This window comes from Sphaeramia orbicularis, chromosome 18, assembly GCF_902148855.1.
Source record: "Sphaeramia orbicularis chromosome 18, fSphaOr1.1, whole genome shotgun sequence".
NCBI classification, from domain to species: domain Eukaryota; kingdom Metazoa; phylum Chordata; class Actinopteri; order Kurtiformes; family Apogonidae; genus Sphaeramia; species Sphaeramia orbicularis.
This window is the reverse complement of record NC_043974.1, coordinates 11916035-11935516: the sequence shown is the minus strand read 5'-3', so window position 1 is coordinate 11935516 and position 19482 is coordinate 11916035. Positions and strand designations below refer to the sequence as shown.

The following is a 19482-nucleotide window of genomic DNA, read 5'->3' as shown; positions in this document are numbered from 1 at the left end:
TGAGTAATAACTAGTATTAGAGTATGATAAAATGTGAGAAAACATCAGATTAGCAGCATTAAAAATGTTTTTATTTCATATTTTTCACACAGTATATCACTTTCTGATGAGGGGTTAAATACATGTGTGTTTGCTTCAAAAATTAAACATATGGTGTCGATCTGAGTGGACATTTTTGTAACTCCATGAAAAATACCATAAATTCCGGACTATAAGCCGCTACTTTTTTTCCCACGCTTTAACCCTTTCATGCATAGTGGTCACTACAGTGGACAGTTACTCTACAGCTTTACTCTTGTATATTCATGGGTTTTGTTGTTTTAGTTCCATATCAACCAACACAGTGGACACTTATGCATCATCTAATAAACTGCAATTCATACCATTACTGTAACTTTGTTGTTCTTGATTGGTTCTTGAGCGGAAATCAATTGTTAAAATTTATTTTTTGCATATTATCTCCATGAAGTGAGTAATAACTAGTATTAGAATATGTTAAAATGTGAGAAAACATCAGATTAGCTGCATTAAACATGGTTTCATTTCATTGTTTTCATATCACTTGATGATATTGGGTTTTAAATACATGTTTCTTTGCTTCAAGAATAAAATTCATGGTGTAGCTGAGTGGACATTTTTGTAACTCCATGAAAAACAGGTTGATTTAAAAAAAAAAAAAAAAAATTCAATCACACTGATTTTTTTTTCATACCTAAAGAGGAATAAAAACACTCAGGAAAAAAAATCTTGATTAAGGTTCTGATAATTCATGCATGAAAGGGTTAAACACTGCGGCTTATACGACGATTTTCCCTTATTGCCTGCCACACCCCAGGGAAGAATCTGTCTATTGTTACCAGGTATGCAGGAATGGATAACATTAACAACTGAACCTTTATAAAGTTAATATTAACACACACACAAAAGGGGAACTTTTAAGGAAAAATAGTAAACCTTCAGATGTTAATATTGTTTCACAAATATACAAAACTGTGATAGGCTAAGTACAAAGGCTGAACCCAAAAGCAAGACCACAAAAATCCAGTAAGGTTTAGTGTTTTTTATTAAACACTTTAACAGGGGTAAGAATACAACACAGATAATACAACTTCTGTGAAGCCACCGGATCCGGGGAAAAACGTCTGGGCTGCGGGTGGATACGGCAGACGACCAGCTTGGCCGAGCTGGGAAAACCCCAACGGAATCCCCACTAGGGACAAACAGAGGGTGGTCAAAAAACAAGCCAGGTCAAACACGGGAAAGCAGTCACACAAGCAATGGTACATGGGGGACAGGCAAACTCACGGTAGTAATCCAGGCGAAGGTCGAAGCACAGGTAATCGGTGGAGGCTGAGGTGATAAAGGGAGTAGGCAGAGACAGAGTCGGGTAACGAACCAGGTCGATAACTAGCAGGCAGGATAGGAACAGGCTGAATCAGTGGTCGAAGGACGAAAACGGGTCAAACACGGCAGACAAACGAACAGGATCCAAAACGCTGGTAAGTGAACACAACAAGTTGTAGAGCACAAACTGGCAACTGAACAGGGGAAGACTGAGGGTTTAAATACACAGGAGGGCGGGAAGACAATTGGACACAGGTGGAGAAAATCAGGGAGGAGTCAGGTAATCAGGGAAAAGGTGAACACGATCAGGGAGAGGAAGTAAAGACAACAGACAAGACACATGAGGGAAACTTAACAAAATAAAACAGGAAATGACAAACAAAACAGAAAAGACAGACAAAGTCCAAAAGCCGACATGACACAAAACAAAACTGAATGAAAACACCCAATAAAGCTCTCCAGAGACCGTCATAAATTTAAAGCATCTCAGAATTAATGCGCACGTTGTGCGTAATGTTAAATGAAAATGATATTACAACAGACGTAATTACTTGTTTTTAATCTTTATATTTTAAAAATAAATTAAAAGTCCTACTCTAACGAAAAACAAAAATTTGTTCACTTTCAAGTGTCTTTCAAGTCATTTTAAGTCCGTGAATCCACAGCCGGCGCAAAAGCAAGTTAATCCTGTATCGGCACGAATCCAAAGGAAACCCCGATAAGTCCACCGACAAAAAAAAAAGAAAGAGAAAATGTGCTTTTATTACTATCCTTTTATTGCCTCGTTTTTTGTCTTTTGTTTTTTAATCATCATATTAACAACGAATCAGCCTATAGATATGACAGCAAGCTCACACATATCATACCCATTTACATACAGGGAAGAATTTCATTTGAACTCGAAGAAAACCTTTATCCAATTACCGTCCAGTTTTGATGCAATGAAAAAAAAGGTTCCACTCGGTCCCATAGACTCCCATAGAAGCCAGGCTTCAACGGGGAAATGCACTGACCATAGATCGTATGAGGAAACAGCGCAACGGGAATGTACGAGAAGTGAACAACATGGAGTCTGATGATTTGTGATAAAGCTGATTCTGAACGAACTGGTCTGTGAGATGAACGTGTTTTAACACATGTGTAGTCAATGAAATATCAACACAACCAAACATATTTAACCATTTAATTTTCGTAATGATAGGGGAAGCCGGGCTTCTCTTGCAGTCTATGAGAAATCGTCACTGGTGGACACCCGCAGCTTATAAACCGGCGCGGCTTATACGTGTACAAAATTGATTTTCTTTCTAAAATTAGGGTCTGCGGCTTATATTCAGGTGCGGTCTATAGTCTGGATTTTAAGGTAGGTTTATTAAAAAAAAAATCTCAGTTGCGTTTTTTTTTTTTTACATGCTTAAAGAGGAATAAAATCACTCAAGAAAAAAATTATTGACTAAGGTTCTCATAATTCATGCATGAAAGGGTTAATTTGTGTTCTCGTTTACAGACTAGGCTGTATTTTTAGGGTGTTTGGTGTCAAACAGAAGATCATGTTTTTGTGTCTGAGCATTATTCAGTATGGGATGTCAGCCTGGGACAGTAATGTGTACGAACTTGCTCGTCTGGTGTGGACCGCCAAGAAGGTTGTAGGGAGGACTGAAAACTCTTCCTAGTCCATGTATGAAGAGTCTGTTCTCAGGCAGGTGTAACGAGCTTTATCTGATCCTTCTCACATTCTCAACCCTGAGTTTTTCTGTTTTTTTTTTTTTGTTTGTTTTGGTTTTTTTAATTAATTACTGGAAATATCACGTAACCCCATTTGAACTTCAGGCGACCCCACGTAGGGTCCCGACCCCAAGGTTGAAAAGCACTGCGATAGAGAGTCCCCAGATATAAACTGTACCACTTTAAAAACTCATTCTTACCAACCTCAATCAGGGTTTTGAATAATGTTTCATGTAGAAGTGCAATAATGGATTGTGCAATAATGACATGGGGTTATCTCATATTTTGATACCTTATCTTATCCTGCTGTATTTTATTCTTTGTCATTTTTATTTATTGCTAGCATGTTTCCTTGTAACTACTATGAGAGTCTTGCGTGATGTGGGTATGTGTAATATGTGTGGTTTATGTGGTTACATTTGTGTTCTAGTCCAATATTTCTGGGTTATTAATTAGCAGCTTCACCTGTGCAGCTTTTGGAGTCCAAGACAAATTCCCTGAAATACCGTATCATATTGTATAAAAAGAACCGGAATTCCTATCAGTTAAATCGGGGGTCTCAAACATGCAGCAGGGGGCCAAATGCGGCCCACTAAAGGTTCCAATGCGGCCCATGGGATGAATTTGCAAAGTGCAAAAATTCCACAGTCAAGGCTGTGGAACTTATTTTAGTTCAGGTTCCACATACAGACCAGTATAATCTACAGTCAGATAATAACAGCATATACCTATAAATAACACTGGGTTACAAAAAAATGTTTTTTGCAAGTTGTCTAGGTTTTTTCAACTGAATTAGGACCATTTTGCACCGCTAAATCCAAAAATGACATCTGTTTTTCTCAATCAGGTCAGGTTTTTTTGCTAATTTGATTTTGAAAAATTTGATCTTCTCACAAAATATAATAATTAATACCAAAATAAGATTGGTAAGCACACTTTATGAAACTTGTGACTTGATTCCTGTTAGGTACAATGGTGTATTCACCGCAGATGTAGCAGAATACGTCAGGCTTATTTTTGCAAGATCTTCTAGTCGAAGCCATTTCATTAACCTGTAGTATTAAAAAAAAAATTATCATAAATTGGCAAAAGTAAAATCTTCAGAACTTGTGTATTGCAAGAAATATGAAATAATTTTGTATCATATGATGTGAAAATGCCCATAAATGTAAGCAAAAATGTTAAAAAGCCAATATGTAGCATAGTTCAGAAAGTTGACCTGACTGAGCAAAATTAATGTGATTTTTGGATTCAGCACACCAAAATGATCCTAAATCAGCTCAAAAAACTTAAACAATAAATTTGTTGTTGACCAGTGTAATGTTTGTTTTAGTCCAAAAAAATAACAATTTTAATTTTAACAATTTTCTACTTGTTACCAAATGTTTATGTAACACTGTGTGTAAATGTACATGTATAAATAATAAGTTGAGGCATAATATTGTTAAAATTGCACTAATTTTTCAAATGAAATTTCAGTTTTTTTTCAGGTTATTCCCATCTTTTTTGTAAAATGTAAATATTTTCATAACTTAATTGGGGGTTTTTTTGTACTAAAACAACCAGAAAAATTTGGATTTGTCATTATTTATAGGTAATTAAGTCATTATTTTACTGGTCTGGCCTGCTTGAGATCAAACTGGGCTAAATATGGCCCCTGAACCAAAATGAGTTTGACACCCCTGATCTACAGTAAAATAATAATAGCATAAAAACTTATAAAAATAATGACTCCATATTTTCTTCTCAGTTTGATGTGAAATAAATATTACACTATGCCTATAAATAATGACAACTTCAAATTTTTTGCCTTTGTTTTAGTCTAAAAAAATAACATTAATTTATGAAAATACGTTTCCAAACTATCCTGAAACAATAAAATGTGAATAACCTGAACAAATATGAACAACCTGAAATGTCTAAAGAAGATTAAGCACAATTTTGACAATTTTCTGTCTGTTACTCAGTGTTTAGTGTCTTTGTGGCAGATACTTCAGGGCAAAAATATGGCTGACAAACCACTAAAGGACCCACAAAAACTGAAGTCAACATCGTCATTGACACTGATGGATGAACAACAGTGTCTTTGTAGATCCGATCCATAATGCACATGAAGAAATGATAAGTTGAGGCATAATATTGTTAAAATTTCACTTATTTTTCTTAAGAAATTTCACTTTTTCATGTTATTCACATCTTTTTTTGTTTGGATAGTTTATAAAAGTAAGTATTTTCATAATTTAATGGGTTTTTTTTTTTGCACAAAAACAAAGACAAAAATTTGGAGTCGTCATTATTTATAGGTTATTGTGTTATTATTAATGCTGGGCAGTGATTAAAATTTTTAATCGCAATTAATCGCATGAATTTCTGCGATTAATCATGATTAATTGCATAGTTATACTGGGGGGGGGGGGGGGGGGGGTTTGCCGGTATCAACAGCGTGTATTGCCTTTAAGTGATATTTCAGACTGGAAGTACTCCGGTGATAAAAAATAATTCCACATGTCAGTGCTTCCAAACAACTGTGTCCTTCTCACCCCCACCATCCCACATTTAAAATGAAAACATCCATGGAACAGACCGCTACTTTTCTCCATGTTTATGTCCACACCAGTTTATTTCTGGTTGTGAGTGATTGACAGGAGTCTTAAGCCCACTAATAAGTACTAATACTAATAAGCCCAATAATATGTGATGTTCAGTTGTTAAAACCAAGCAAAGGGGTCCTCTAGTGGGCGGAATAAGTTGAACTAACGTATGTTTTGTCCTTGCGGTGTTCCCATAGCCAGTTCGGACATAAGAAGGAACTAACAGACACGTTTCTTTCACTCTGTTTGTATGGCCTCAAAAACGTTTGCCTGTGAGTATTTTATGTTCAGTTGTTGTAAGAATGAATAGTATAAAATATCTCTGATATGAACCTTTGTTGCTGGATAAAAAGACGTAAATCTTAAGTTAATCTGTAAATGCTAATCATTAGCGTGTCTATGGATTTTCCCATTCAAGTTAGCATCAAGCTAACAGTCTTTTTCCCATTCACTTAAATGTATAATGCCATGTAAATGTACTAAAGCAATAAACAGAACTCAGACATATTTTGTTTGTATGTTGCAGTTTTACAGTGAGTCTCAAGTAAAAGATTTGGAGAGAAGTTTTGGGCGTCCGGCTTTTCTTGGTAAACCTGTTGTCTATCTGCTGAGCTAATCGCTACATGCACACAAGCAGGAGCAGAATAATAGGAATTAGAATAAAACGGCCTGAACGTGAGATTAAAAAAAATTGTCGGCGTTATTTAATGATTGCGTTAATGCGCTAATAACGCGTTAACTTGCCCAGCCCTAATATAGTGTTGCATGTTTGCCGCAGTGCATTATGGGTAGTGGGTATTTTGTTGGAAATGTGTCATTTTTATGTGTAAGAATTCAGCTGCGTTGCTGTGTTAGTATTAGTTTTGACTTAATATGATTATGGCAATGTTTATTGGCCTTTTTGTTTATTTTTTTCTGTATTTTTGTAATTTGGAAAGTTGTACCATGAGTGAGAGCCATAGGCAGAGCAATGGCTATCCTGTCGTGATTATTTCAAGAACTACCTACCAGCTTGGCAAATTTAAAGTACAACTTGTACTCAAACTTGATACAGTAGAAACTTCCTGCAAAACTAATACCCACGCTTCAAAAAAAAATTATAAACATATGTCTCTACGATCATATCTCTGTAACTGAATCACATGACATTTTCAACACATTGGAGGTCAGTCATGTAGACCATTGGGGACAATTGCATTTGAAAGTGCGGACTTGAAACATTCTCCCACTTTTTATTTGATGTTGATAGAGCAAATACAACCTGAGAAATGATGATTTGAAACCAAAGCAAACGAGCGATACAGCGTTACTATAGCGATATAAAGCAAGCGTTATATTTCTGACCATATCTTTGTTATTTTTTGTCCTTTTTCAAAACAGAAAAAAATGGCCCAATCTGCAGATTCTAATCCACAGACTGCATTAGCATTACAGGTAAGGGTGAGAATGACCCCCACCTGAATGCAGAAACTGGGAGAACTGGAGGGGTGGGGGCGTGGGGGGAATGCCTATATAGGAGTATAGTTTTAATTTATTACAATTTTGATTTTATATACCTAATATTTGGAACTAATATTCACCTTTGAAGTCTTTGAAAAGGTTCATTTTTGTAATAAATGATATCATTTTTTCGAATCGGATTTTATATTTTTTGTGATTTTTTTGTCCTTTTGTGTTGATATAGTAGGTTAAAGTGAAAAAACAATAGACAGATGAAATAGATGAAGTTGTGCTGTAAAAAAAAAGATACCAAACATGGGCGTTAACGCGGTAATAACACATTAACTTGCCCAGTCCTAGTTAGACTTAAAGCCATGCATTTGTAAATGATTTACTTATTTTAATTCTATGTATTCCTGTGTATGTCGAACTGCGATGGATGCTATGGGTAGTAGACTGAAAACCTAATTTACTAACTTAATGATAAAGTACCCTGAACAGAAGTTTTAACTGCTCTTATCACATGAACACTTGGAAAAATAAAGAAAATGTAGTTGTTGTGAAGATGTAATATAATGCGTGAGAATGTGCATGTGAATGTGAATGTGCTTTTAGGTGAAATGAGTTGAGTTGCCAAAGACATCAACACAAACAGGTTTGACTTCATGCTTTTACTCTCAGATGTTACTGACCTATTAGATGTGCCAAAGCACGAGGATTGTTATTAACGGATCAAATAACTATAAAGTTTCAGTGACAGTGGGAGGAGCTGAACACACAGCATGAGGTATTTAATGTTGAGGAGGAAGTGACTGATGGCATAGTCAAAATGGGTTGGAACCAATTACTGTGTGGTTTAACTCTGACACTCATTCTCTTCTCAGAAGGTAAGAATACCACCTGATATTACGTTTGTTGTTTTTTTAATCCTTTCATGCATGAATTATGACAACCTTAGTCAATTTTTTTTTTACTTGAGTGTTTTTATTCCTCTTTAGGCACGAAAAAAACGATGCAACCTATTTTTCATGGAGTTAAAAAAGGTCCACTCAGCTGGGACATTTTTTTTTAACTCCATGAAAATGTAAATAATTAGTGCAAAATACAGTTTTCACGGTCATCAGATATGACCCATTTGGACGTTCAGAGACTCTATAGTTACCGTGGAAACACCATCATCTTCTAAAACATTGATTCACCAGTAAAACCCACACTGTAAAAAATGACTGTAGAATTAACACCAAAAAGTTGTCAAATTGCAACATTAAAAAAAACTGTAAGTGACAATACAATGCAAAGTTGTTTATTTGAAAAGATTTTTGTGTTAATGATTAAATCAAATATAGCTGTAGTTTTTACAGGAAGAGTATGTGAACAAAACCAGATTTGTACGTAGAAATGATGTATTTCTATTGTTTTTAGAAAATAAAACTGTAAATTGAAAAAACAATGTGGTGCCTTTTAAAGTGCAAGACCATAATGTTGAAATAATGGCCTATTTGCTTTACATATATATATATATATATATATATATAATATATATATATATATATATATGTATATATATATATATATATATATATATATATGGAGAGAGAGAGAGAGAGAGAGAGAGATATTAGGCCTGTAACAGTACACAAAATTTTTGGTTCGGTATGTTTTCGGGTTTCAAAGCCACGGTTCGGTTTTTTTCGGTTCGGTACAGGAAGAACCAAAACCCCTCAAAATGTCTTTAATACATTTATGAATTTTTGAACATTTTTCCCCTAATTTTTGGACACAATAGAATATAGGAAAACAGGAATAATATAATTCTGCTGCTATAAATCAAATAGGAAATAAAATAAATTATTAATATTACTAAATGTATTTCAAACATTAGTATTGCACTTTTCCCTGAAACGTAGTTTTGAACAAACAACAAAAATCTAATCACAGTTCTGTCAGTTCACATTCTTCATAAAAATATCAACAAAAAAAATCTGCATGAAGTGCAACATTAACAGGAGGGTAAACTGGTATTCTGTTTAAACAAACTGAAGAGAAACATTGACTACAAACTGAACCAAATTATTCATTTTAGGACAGAGAACAAACTGTTTAGGACGCTGTGTGTACTTGTGTGTGTGTGTGCACGCGTGCAAGGTGCGATTTGTCTAGGGGATGGTTTGTTTGTTGTTTTTTTGTTTTGTGTTTTTTGGTCGGAGCCGGGAGGGGTTGGGGCGGTCCGGTCCATAACTAACGTAACTAATGCTGGCGTGAAACGAAAGTGAAACTTTATTTTTATATTCTTTCAATGGCCAACTCCAAGTTTTATTCCTCTGTTACACAACGTGCGTGAGAGAGAGAGAGCGAGCTAGTGTGTTTTAGAACTACCGTAGTTCCTAGGGGCCAAACAACGTCCGTCTTATTAACGTCTCTTTCCTCGTTGTTGTCTTTCACCGGGACCTGAACTGATCCAAACTGGACTGTACTGATGGTGGAGGATCTTCAGTCTCTTCCTTCCAGGTTCACATCATATTTGTTTTTTGATTTTTTTTTTTTTTTTTTTTTTTTTTTTTTTACCTTATATCAGCTGCTATTTCATATTTTGGGTCAATATGTCCGTCCTTCAATATGTCCGTGTGAAACTTGCGCGGATTTAAAGTTCCGCATCAAACAACGTCTTTCGTTCCTTTTTCTTTTTCTCAACAGACTGTGCCGTTTCAGTACAGCTGTGTACCGAACCGAACAGGTGTGTACCGAAACGGTTCGGTTCGGCCTAATGTGTGTGTGTGTGTGTGTGTATATATATATATATATATATATATATATATATATATATATATATTTTTTTTTTTTTTTTTTTTTTTTTTTTTAAGTGTGATGAGATATTTTGACTAGAAATGAGGAAAACACACTTGGTAAGATTTAGATTTATTTTGGTGTAAATAAAGGTTTAATATACGACGAAAAGAACCTGAGCTGTGGATTTGAAACTGCGTAGATTTTTTAGCTACAACTTTATTCTCATTATATTATGACTTAATTCTTATTAAATTAGTTTTTTTTTAAACTACAACTTTATTCTCATTATATTATGACTTTATTCTCGAAATATTCCGCCTTTATTCTCATTAAATAATGAGTTTATTAAAACAATGACTTTATTCTCATTATAGTATGACTTTATTCTCATTAAATGAGTTTTTTAAAACTACAACTTTATTCTCATTATATGACTTTATTCTTGAAATATTACGACTTTATTCTCATTATATAATGACTTTATTCTCAAGTTAGAAGAAAAATAAATAAATAAAAATAATAATGACCTTTTTTTTTTAAACTACAACTTTATTCTTGTGATATTATGACTTTATTCTCGAAATATTAGGACTTAATTCTCATTAAATAATAAGTTTTTTTTTTAAACTATGACTTTATTCTCATTATATTATAACTTTATTCTCAAAATATTGACATTAGTCTCGTTCAATGAGTTTTTTAAAACTACAACTTTATTCTCATTTTATGACTTTATTTTCAAAATATTACAACTTTATTCTCATTATATAATGACTTTATTCTTGTTAAATAATGAGGGTTTTTTTAAACTTTGACTTTATTCTCATTATGTACTAACTTTATTCTCGAAATATTACAACTTTATTCTCGTAGTGACAAGCGTTTTTATTTTCTTACGTGGCCCTAATACACCATTGCAAAAATGATCTTGCTAAGATTTCTTGAAATAAGATTTTCAAGATCTATTGTCTAAAAATAAGTTCTTATATCTCACTGAAAAGTTACTCTTTCAGTGATTATGTCTTATTTTAAGTGTGATGAGATATTTGGACTAGAAATAGAAAAATACACTTGGTAAGTTTTAGATTTTTTTCGGTGTAAATAAAGGTTTAATATACGACAGAAAGAACCTGAGCTGTGGATTTGAAACTGCGTAGATTTTATTTTCACAGTGATACACCACAATTTGAAATACCACATTACAATAACACACACACACACACACACACACACACACTACCAGACTCTTCACCTTGGTTTGTTGTGTTTCTGCCTACAGACATGCCTTATTCACAACTGCATATTTTTCATCCTGAATAGTTTGTTTTAAAGCTGTTTCTCTCTGTGTTAATTTCAGGTTGTCATTCACAGTTTCCTGGTAAGTTTTCAACAATACTTTTTCATCCTCCACACCCTAAAGCGTGGCTTACAGACACATTTAAGAGCTCCAAACCTGACATGTAAATCACTGGCTTTGACTACATACAGAAGCGTATTGCATTCACGCAAAATATAAAATTCGGCTCTGTTTTTCTGAATTAACGAGATATTGTTTTCTGAAAAAATAAAAATTGGGCTCTGTTTTTATGAGATAATTATCTCCTTAATTCAGAAAAACAGAGCCAAATTTATTTTTTTTCAGAAAACGGTATCTCGTTAATTCAGAAATTCAGAAAAACAGAGCCGAATTCAAATTTTTTCAGAAAACAGTATCTCGTTCATTCAGAAAAACAGAGCCGAATTTAAATTTTTCAGAAAACAGAATCTCATTAATTCAGAAATTCAGAAAAACAGAGCCAATTAATATTTTTTCAGAAAACAGTATCTTGTTAATTCAGAAAAACAGAGCCGAATTTTTTTGAAAACTAATTTTTCTGGTAATTAGGAGATAATTATCTTATTAATTCAGAAAAACAGACCCGATTTTTTTTAAAACTAATTTTTCTCGTAATTATGAGATAATTATCTTATTAATTCGGAAAAACAGAGCCAAATTTTTTTTGTGTGTGAATGCAAAACGCTTCCGTAACTACATAACCTTTAAAGACAAGCACAAAATGAAACGGTTGTGTTTTTTATTGTTCAGTTCTCATTTCTTTTGTTATTTTTCTCAGACTGTGGCGTCGTGCCCATCGGCACCAGTGCTCCAGGAGGTGATTCTAACGCTCCAGGAAACTGGCCCTGGTTGGTCAGCATTTCCAACGGCAGCCAGCATCTCTGTTCTGGCTCACTTATTAGCAGGGAGTGGGTGTTGACATCTGCTCACTGCATGTATGGGTGAGGAATCCCAATTTTCACATACTTGACTGCATACATTTCACATACTACAGTGGGGGGCCACATTTAGCCCAATTAGATCTCCTGTAAAATAAGTAAAGTTTTTTTTTTCACATATCTTTAGTAAGGTTTTGACACATTACATATATTTTCTGACATGACAACATTGTGTGGGTCTCCCTTGAACACAAATCCCTAGACCTGGTTTTGACCGGCTTGATATGTAAAGTGTCAAAAGTTAAATTTTGTTATGATTTGGCGCTATATAAATAAAATTTGATTGATTGATTGATTGACTGAACTTTTCTGTCCAATGCCAACATAGTTTGTCACATGAGTGCTTCTGTTTACAAATTTTGGTCCGCTAGCAAAAAGTGCAATGAGAATGTGATCTGAACTAAATAAGGGAACCAAAAGACTTTCCAGGTGTGAATACACCCTTTATTACTTTTGTGATATTTTTCAAAATTTTTTATTGTTATGTAGAAAATCAAGGTCAATGAAGTTACCATATTTGGTTCCGTACCTGTAGGTGGCAAAAAAATTTAAATAATAACTAGAAGCACTCGGAGAGCGCAGACCTCCACCCAGGCAGATCAGTGGGCCCCCGTGGCCCCCCCACCCCCAATCACCACCAAAATTTAATCACTTGTTCCTTGTGCCAGTATCAACATTTCCTGAAATTTTCATCCAAATCCGTCCATAAGTTTTTGAGTTATCTTGCACACAAACAGACAAACCAACACCGACAAAAACATAACCTCCTTGGCGGAGGTAATTATAAGACGTAAAAATATAAAAAATACAAGAAAAGCACATCTAAAGTGAAAGGAACATGTATTTTAGAAAATGAGCAGAGGTGGATCTTCCAGACCCTGTAGACCACATTGGACCTAACATTGTTGACTCACTGTCCTCACTGGAACTGTTGCTGTCACTGTCTTGTAATGCATGTGGAAATGACCAAAAATAGTCCATTTCCCAATAAAGAGTTAAAACACAAGCTTCTTTTTACAATCTACAGAAATATTTATATGAAAATGCTGAAATTATAATTAAATTTAAATTATTTGTACTTTTTTACATTGGGTCATCTGTCACTTGTACAAACCATCCAAAAAGGAGAGGAAACTATCCACAATAATAACTGGTTTGGTCAGTATTGTTGCTGGATTGTGCACTAACAGTTGATCCTCATGTTTTTAAGCTATGGATCTGCAGTCACAGTAGTTTATCTGGGCCGCTACAATCAGTCAGTTCCAAGTCCTGGTGAAGTGTCAAGGAAAGTTATTTCGAGGAGATGCCACATTTACTATGACAGCATCATCGGCCTGAACGACATCTGCCTCCTGAAGCTATCGGTCCCTGTTAATTTCACCGCCACCATACGACCAGTCTGCTTAGCCGATGAACACAGTGCTCTTCACACCGGGGAGCGCGGCTGGGTTCCTCGTCGCTTTGAAATGGAAGATATGGATGATGAGGAAGGTACGTTTACAGTCGAAGAGGAGAATCACTTACAATCAATCAGTTAGTTCATGTACTTCGTAAATTATTAAGTACATGGACTCTCGATGTAAACCAGGGGTGTCAAACTCATTTTGGTTCAGGGGCCATATTTAACCCAATTTGATCTCAAGGGGGCAGACCAGTAAAATAATAACTTAATAACCTATAAATAATGACAAATCCAAGTTTTACTTTTTGTTTTACTACAAAAAAACCCAAAAAAACAATTAAATTATGAAAATATTTACATTTTACAAAAAAGATGTGAATAACGAAAAAACAAATTTCATTTGAAAAATGAGTTCAATTTTAACAATATTATGCCTCGACTTATTATTTATACATGTACATTTACACACAATGTTCCGTAAACATTTAGTAACAAAAAATTCAAATTGCACATTTCGGGTTGTTCATCTTTGTTTTTATTTATGTATTTATCTGCATTTTACTGTGAAAGAATAGTTTTGTAAATGTAAATATTTTCACAGTGCAATGTTATTTTTTCACTAAAATTTTTCTACAGAATTTTTCACAAAGAAAATTTGTCGTCATTATTTATGCGTTATTGTGTTGTTATTTTTACTGTAGATCACACTGGTCTGTATGTGGAACCTGAACCAAAATGATTTGGACAACCTGGACTGTTCAGGTTCATTTTTGCACTTTCATCCTGCAGGGCCGGAATGGAACCTTTGGCGGGTCAGATTTGGCCCCCGGGCCGCATGTTTGACACCTGTGATGTAGACAGTGGTCCTGGGCATTCACTCATTTACAGATGTGATGATTTATTTATTATCGCGAGATGTCAGGAAAAGTCATTCCATAAACATGGCAACGAACATAAATATCACGTTGATTTACAGATTCACATTTGCCTCACAGCGCCCTCTAGGTCCTGGAAAATGCTTGCATTTCTCTGTTGTTTTCAATCTAGAATGTTCGTTACCCCTCTATCCAGTACTAAATTTAAAAAATAACGATCAGTGATTACAATACCCCTTCAGCCTGAAGTTGGCTGAGGGGTAAAGAGGATTCGGTTTCCTCATGTGTCCACACATACCATTTTTGTTTTAAAAGTCTTTTAAAATTTTGCTTGTTGTAAAATCCATCAACATCCGTGTTTTTTTTTTTTTTTGTTCACGTGACTCAAGGTCTTTCCATTGCAGTTTTGCACAATATACCAATTTTGCTATTCCCAAAAATCCACCTCTTGCAAGTGCAAAAACTTTAGGCGAAACTGTCGTATTGCCATTAGGCAAATTTTTACGCGCTAGTTAAATTCGAGCAATTTGAGTAGGGATGGGAATCGATAAGAATGTAACGATTCCAATTCCATTATTGATTTTGCTTATCGATCCGATTCCTTATCACTTCTCGATTCTCATTGGGTGAGGGAATAAAAGAGTACAAACGGGTGTGTTTGCATTAACTGTCTTTTACATTTCCATCTGTACAGAAAATATAACATATACAGTATGTACAAATAATAAGAACAGACGACACCAGCCCGATTCGGGGGGGTGTAAAGTGAAAGTGAAACTAAAGACGCTTTACTAATTCCTCTATTGCCGCATTTCGGTTCGACTCGGCTCGGCTCATCTCCTGTTGTTGTGCACCTCATTTCCTTTCCCTTCTTACCTTCACAAACTTGTATTTGAGGAGTTACGACGTTTGTTGCCCACACCGGAACCGGAACTGGGCCCGGTGTTCACTCTGCCGCTACATTCACAAGTGTCACTAAGTATCGTACCAAATACGTGACATTCCTGTAAATGAATCACATGCTGTGGACAAATGTTTGAACATATTGGAGGGATTCCACCCTTTTGAAGAAATGGAAGCTTTGACAGTGTTCCAGTGGACCTGGTGTCGTCTGTTTAGACCGTTTCTGCCTCAACACCATGTTGGCTACGTTCTGACCAAAACAATGCAGCGTACGTGTGACGTCATCGCACATGCGCAACAAAGGCGGAATCGATAAGCAGAATCGTTAAGCAGGCAGGCAAACAATTCCAAGGAATCGAGCTACTCGATTCCCATCCCTAGTGATCAAGTTTTTTTTTTTTCATGTAGCTACAAAAATGTCCACTCAGCTACACCATGCATTTAATTTCTGAAGGAAAGAAGCATGTATTTAAAACCCAATAGGGTCAAAACACAGTATTGTCCCGTCAGAGAGCGAACTTTAATTAATCGCCATTCCAACATTTATGTCAGTATAAAGTAGCTCCTTGTTTTGGATAATCCCTTATTATCCAACTAAAGCAAAAATGAATTTAAAAGAAAAAATGTGGGTCATTTAGCAACACGAATCTGTCAAATTGTCTCTGAAATGTCCCGTCAGAGAGATTTCAGATACCATGTGTTGACCCAAAAGCAGAAAGTGATATGAAGAGAATGAAATTAAAACATTGTTTAATGCAGCTAATGTGATGTTTTGTCACATTTTAACATATTCTAATACTAGTTATTACTCACTTCATGGAGGTAATATGGAAAAAAAAACTTTTTGTTTAAAAAAAACAAAAAAGAAAAGTTATTTATAGTCTAACAACTGATTTACACTCAAACATGTTAGCACAGATCAGGTTTATCAAGAACAGTAACGTTACAGTAACAATATGATTTGCAGTGTATGAGATTATGCATAAGTGTCCACTGTGTTGGCTGATATGAAACTAAAATAATAAAATTCATGAATATACAAGAGAACAGCTGGAGAATAACTGTCCACTGCAGTCACCACAATGCATGAAAGGGTTAATTTGACACATTTTAGCAAATGAACATGTTGATTTTGACGAGTATTGTTTCCACAAACTGCAGCATTGGTTGCAGAATACAAAATGAAATGCTCAGGCTAGGTACTTTGATAATACTATATATTTTTTTATACATAAAAATACAAATTTGGCAGAACTTGTCGGAACCTTGTCCTATTATGGCTCTTTAATGGTCTTACTTTGGATACTTTTCATTTAGGTAACGACACTTCCGAAGCTCTTCAAGTGGTGAAGTTAGCAGTGGTGGGACAAAACGAATGCAGCTGTGCCCATGGTGGTAGGATCCCAAATGAGTTCGTGTGTGCTGAGCCCAGAGCAGACGACGATGACGACAACGACAGTTCTGAGGTGATGTTTGTGTATGTGAGGGAATGTGTTTGTGCAGAAGTAGAAATGCTTTTCACAGGGAAGAGAAGGTGGCATCCTGTAAAAAATGATATTCTTTATCAGTTACAGGACAGTTCGTATCTTGTTGTTTGATTTATTTAATGCTATGCACCTTAAGATGTGTTAAGTGAAAATATCACACTAAAAATATGCACAATGAGATAAATTAGCTGTAGACAAGGGCCACATTCAGCGCAATTTAATCTGAAGTGGGCCGGACCAGTCAAATAATAGCATTATAGCCAATAAATAATGACAACTCCAAAATGTTTTAGTGCAAAAATAACATTCAATTATGCCAATATTTACATTTACAAACTATCCAAACAAAAAAGATGAGAATAACCTGAAAAACATGCAATTAAACTAAACAAAGTAAGTAAAGTTTACACTGGAAAAAGTCTAAATCTTACCAAGTGTATTTTTCTCATTTCTAGTCCAAATATCTCATCACACTTAAAATAAGACAGAATCACCTAAAGAGGAACTTTTCAGTGAGATAGAAGAACTGATTTTTAGGCAATAGATCTGGAAAATCTAATTTCAATAAATCTGACCAAGATCATTTTCACTTGTTACATGGGAATTTTTTTATTATTATTATTATTTTGCTTAATTCAAGAATTTTTTGCTTTAATTTAACTTTTTTTTTTTTTTGCTTATTTTAGGATTTTTTTTTTCTTAATGCAAGTTTTTTTTTTTGTTTGTTTGTTTGGTTTTTTTTGGCTTAATTCAAGATTATTTCAACTCCAAATTGTTTTAGTGCAAAAAATAACATTCAATTATGCCAATATCTACATTTACAAACTATCCAAACAAAAAAAATGTGAATAACCTGAAAAAAAAAAAAAGGAATTTGTTAAAAAATATAAGTACAATTTTATCAATATTATGCTTTGATTTATCATTTCTACATATGCGTTACAGATCAGATCTACAAAGACACAAAACATTTAGTAACAGGCAGAAAATTGTTAAAATTGCACTGAATTCTCTTTAGACATTTCAGGTTGCTCATATTTGTTCTGGTTATTCACATTTTATTGTTAAAGCATAGTCTGTTAATATAAACATTTTCATAATTTAATGTTTTTTGCGCTAAAACAAAGGGGAAAAAATGGTGTTGTTATAATTTATAGGTTATTATGATATTATTTTTGAGTTTGACGCCTTTACTTGCACTTTGCTAATTCATCTTGTGGGCCGGATTGGAACCTTTGGCGGGCCAGTTTTGGGCCCCGGGCCGCATGTTTGACACCTGTGATTTCTAGGCATAACGTCATATTATTTTTCTCACATTAAACCAAGAAGAAAATTTGGCTTCATTATTTCTAGGTTATTATGTTATTATTTTTGAGTTGGATGCCCTTGACTGTTAATATCTTCAGGGTAATTTTTGCATTTTGTACTTTGTAAATTCATCTTGCGGGCCAGATTGGAACCTTTGGCCGGCCGGTTTTGGCCCCCGGGCCACATGTTTGACACCTGTGCTTTAAAGGGGTCTTATTTGTCTTGTGAATGACTTTTCACAGGGAGACTTGGGGGCTCCAATGATCGCCAAAAACCATACAGTCTGGGTCCAGTTTGGAATAGTGAATTATGGTCTCATCTGGACCTTTGGACCACCTCCTAAAGGCTACACCCGGGTGTCAGAGTTCCAGGACTGGATCAGCGGCATCGTCGGCAACAATAGCCTGCCGGGCTTTGTCGAATTCGTTTCAGAAGGAGTTGACAGCGACTTGAATTTCACCTGTTCGACACACCCACCTCCAACACGCGCACCTTCAACACGTGGACCTCCAACACGCGCACCTTCAACACGTGGACCTTCAACACGCGGACCTCCAACACGCGGACCCCCAACACGCGGACCCCTGACTGATGACAAAGGTGGCGGCAGCATATTCGACAGCGCTGAAAGTGTGATCAGCTTCTCCCACTTCACTCACCTGGCCTCCGTGTGCAGTCTTGCTCTGTATCTGTGGGTGTTTGGTTAGTCCTGCTCAGTGTACCAGTGGTGACAGGTTGTGACGACAGGCCCTGGTGCATTCTGGTTCCCTTTTATGAATAATATAACGCAGGGGATCATCCATGTTCTGGAGGCTGTTTATTAAAAGATAAAGGAAGAACATTTAGGAAGCTTTGTTACCATTTCTTCATTACAGTTTCTCTCTTCATTATGGAGGATCGTACTGTATTTTAACCCTCTGGTATCCCGTCCAGCAAGGCCCTTACTAAGCACCAAGTGTGCCATTTTGGCACACTTGTGGAATAATGTCAAAAAATTTTTCATACAGTTTGTTTTTAATTCTTATACACTTTTTTTCTATTTCATCAACTTGAGCCATAAATAAAAATACCAAATACTTAATAATTGTCACATTTTTAACCCTTTAAATGCTGTGTTTGTAATGTAAACAAACCTTTTTTTTTTGATGCAAAAAAAAAAAAAAAAAAAATTTCAATATACTGCATAAAAAGTGGATCACATATTATTTGATTTTTGCAGCCTGGCATATGTCAATGATTAACAGCAATATTGGTTAATTTGCATTATTATTTTTGGTGCAAGGTCAAATGTTCAAAAATACTAGCATCTATCACCAAGTGTGCGTAAAATGCACACCTATAATCAAACT

The 19482-nt window shown here is 35.1% G+C and overlaps 1 protein-coding gene across 1 annotated transcript in view; it reads left to right on the top strand.

Annotated features, from left to right (window-relative positions):
• The window catches only part of LOC115438964 (chymotrypsin-like protease CTRL-1), a 71354-nt gene extending 52514 nt beyond the window's left edge, over positions 1-18840 (top strand). The window contains exons 2-6 of the mRNA XM_030162859.1: positions 7982-7984; positions 11999-12161; positions 13369-13649; positions 16656-16804; positions 18376-18840. Coding sequence (XP_030018719.1) covers positions 7982-7984; positions 11999-12161; positions 13369-13649; positions 16656-16804; positions 18376-18840 — 1061 coding nt within the window. The remainder of the gene's footprint in view (positions 1-7981; positions 7985-11998; positions 12162-13368; positions 13650-16655; positions 16805-18375) is intronic.
• The last annotated feature ends 642 nt before the right edge of the window (positions 18841-19482 follow it).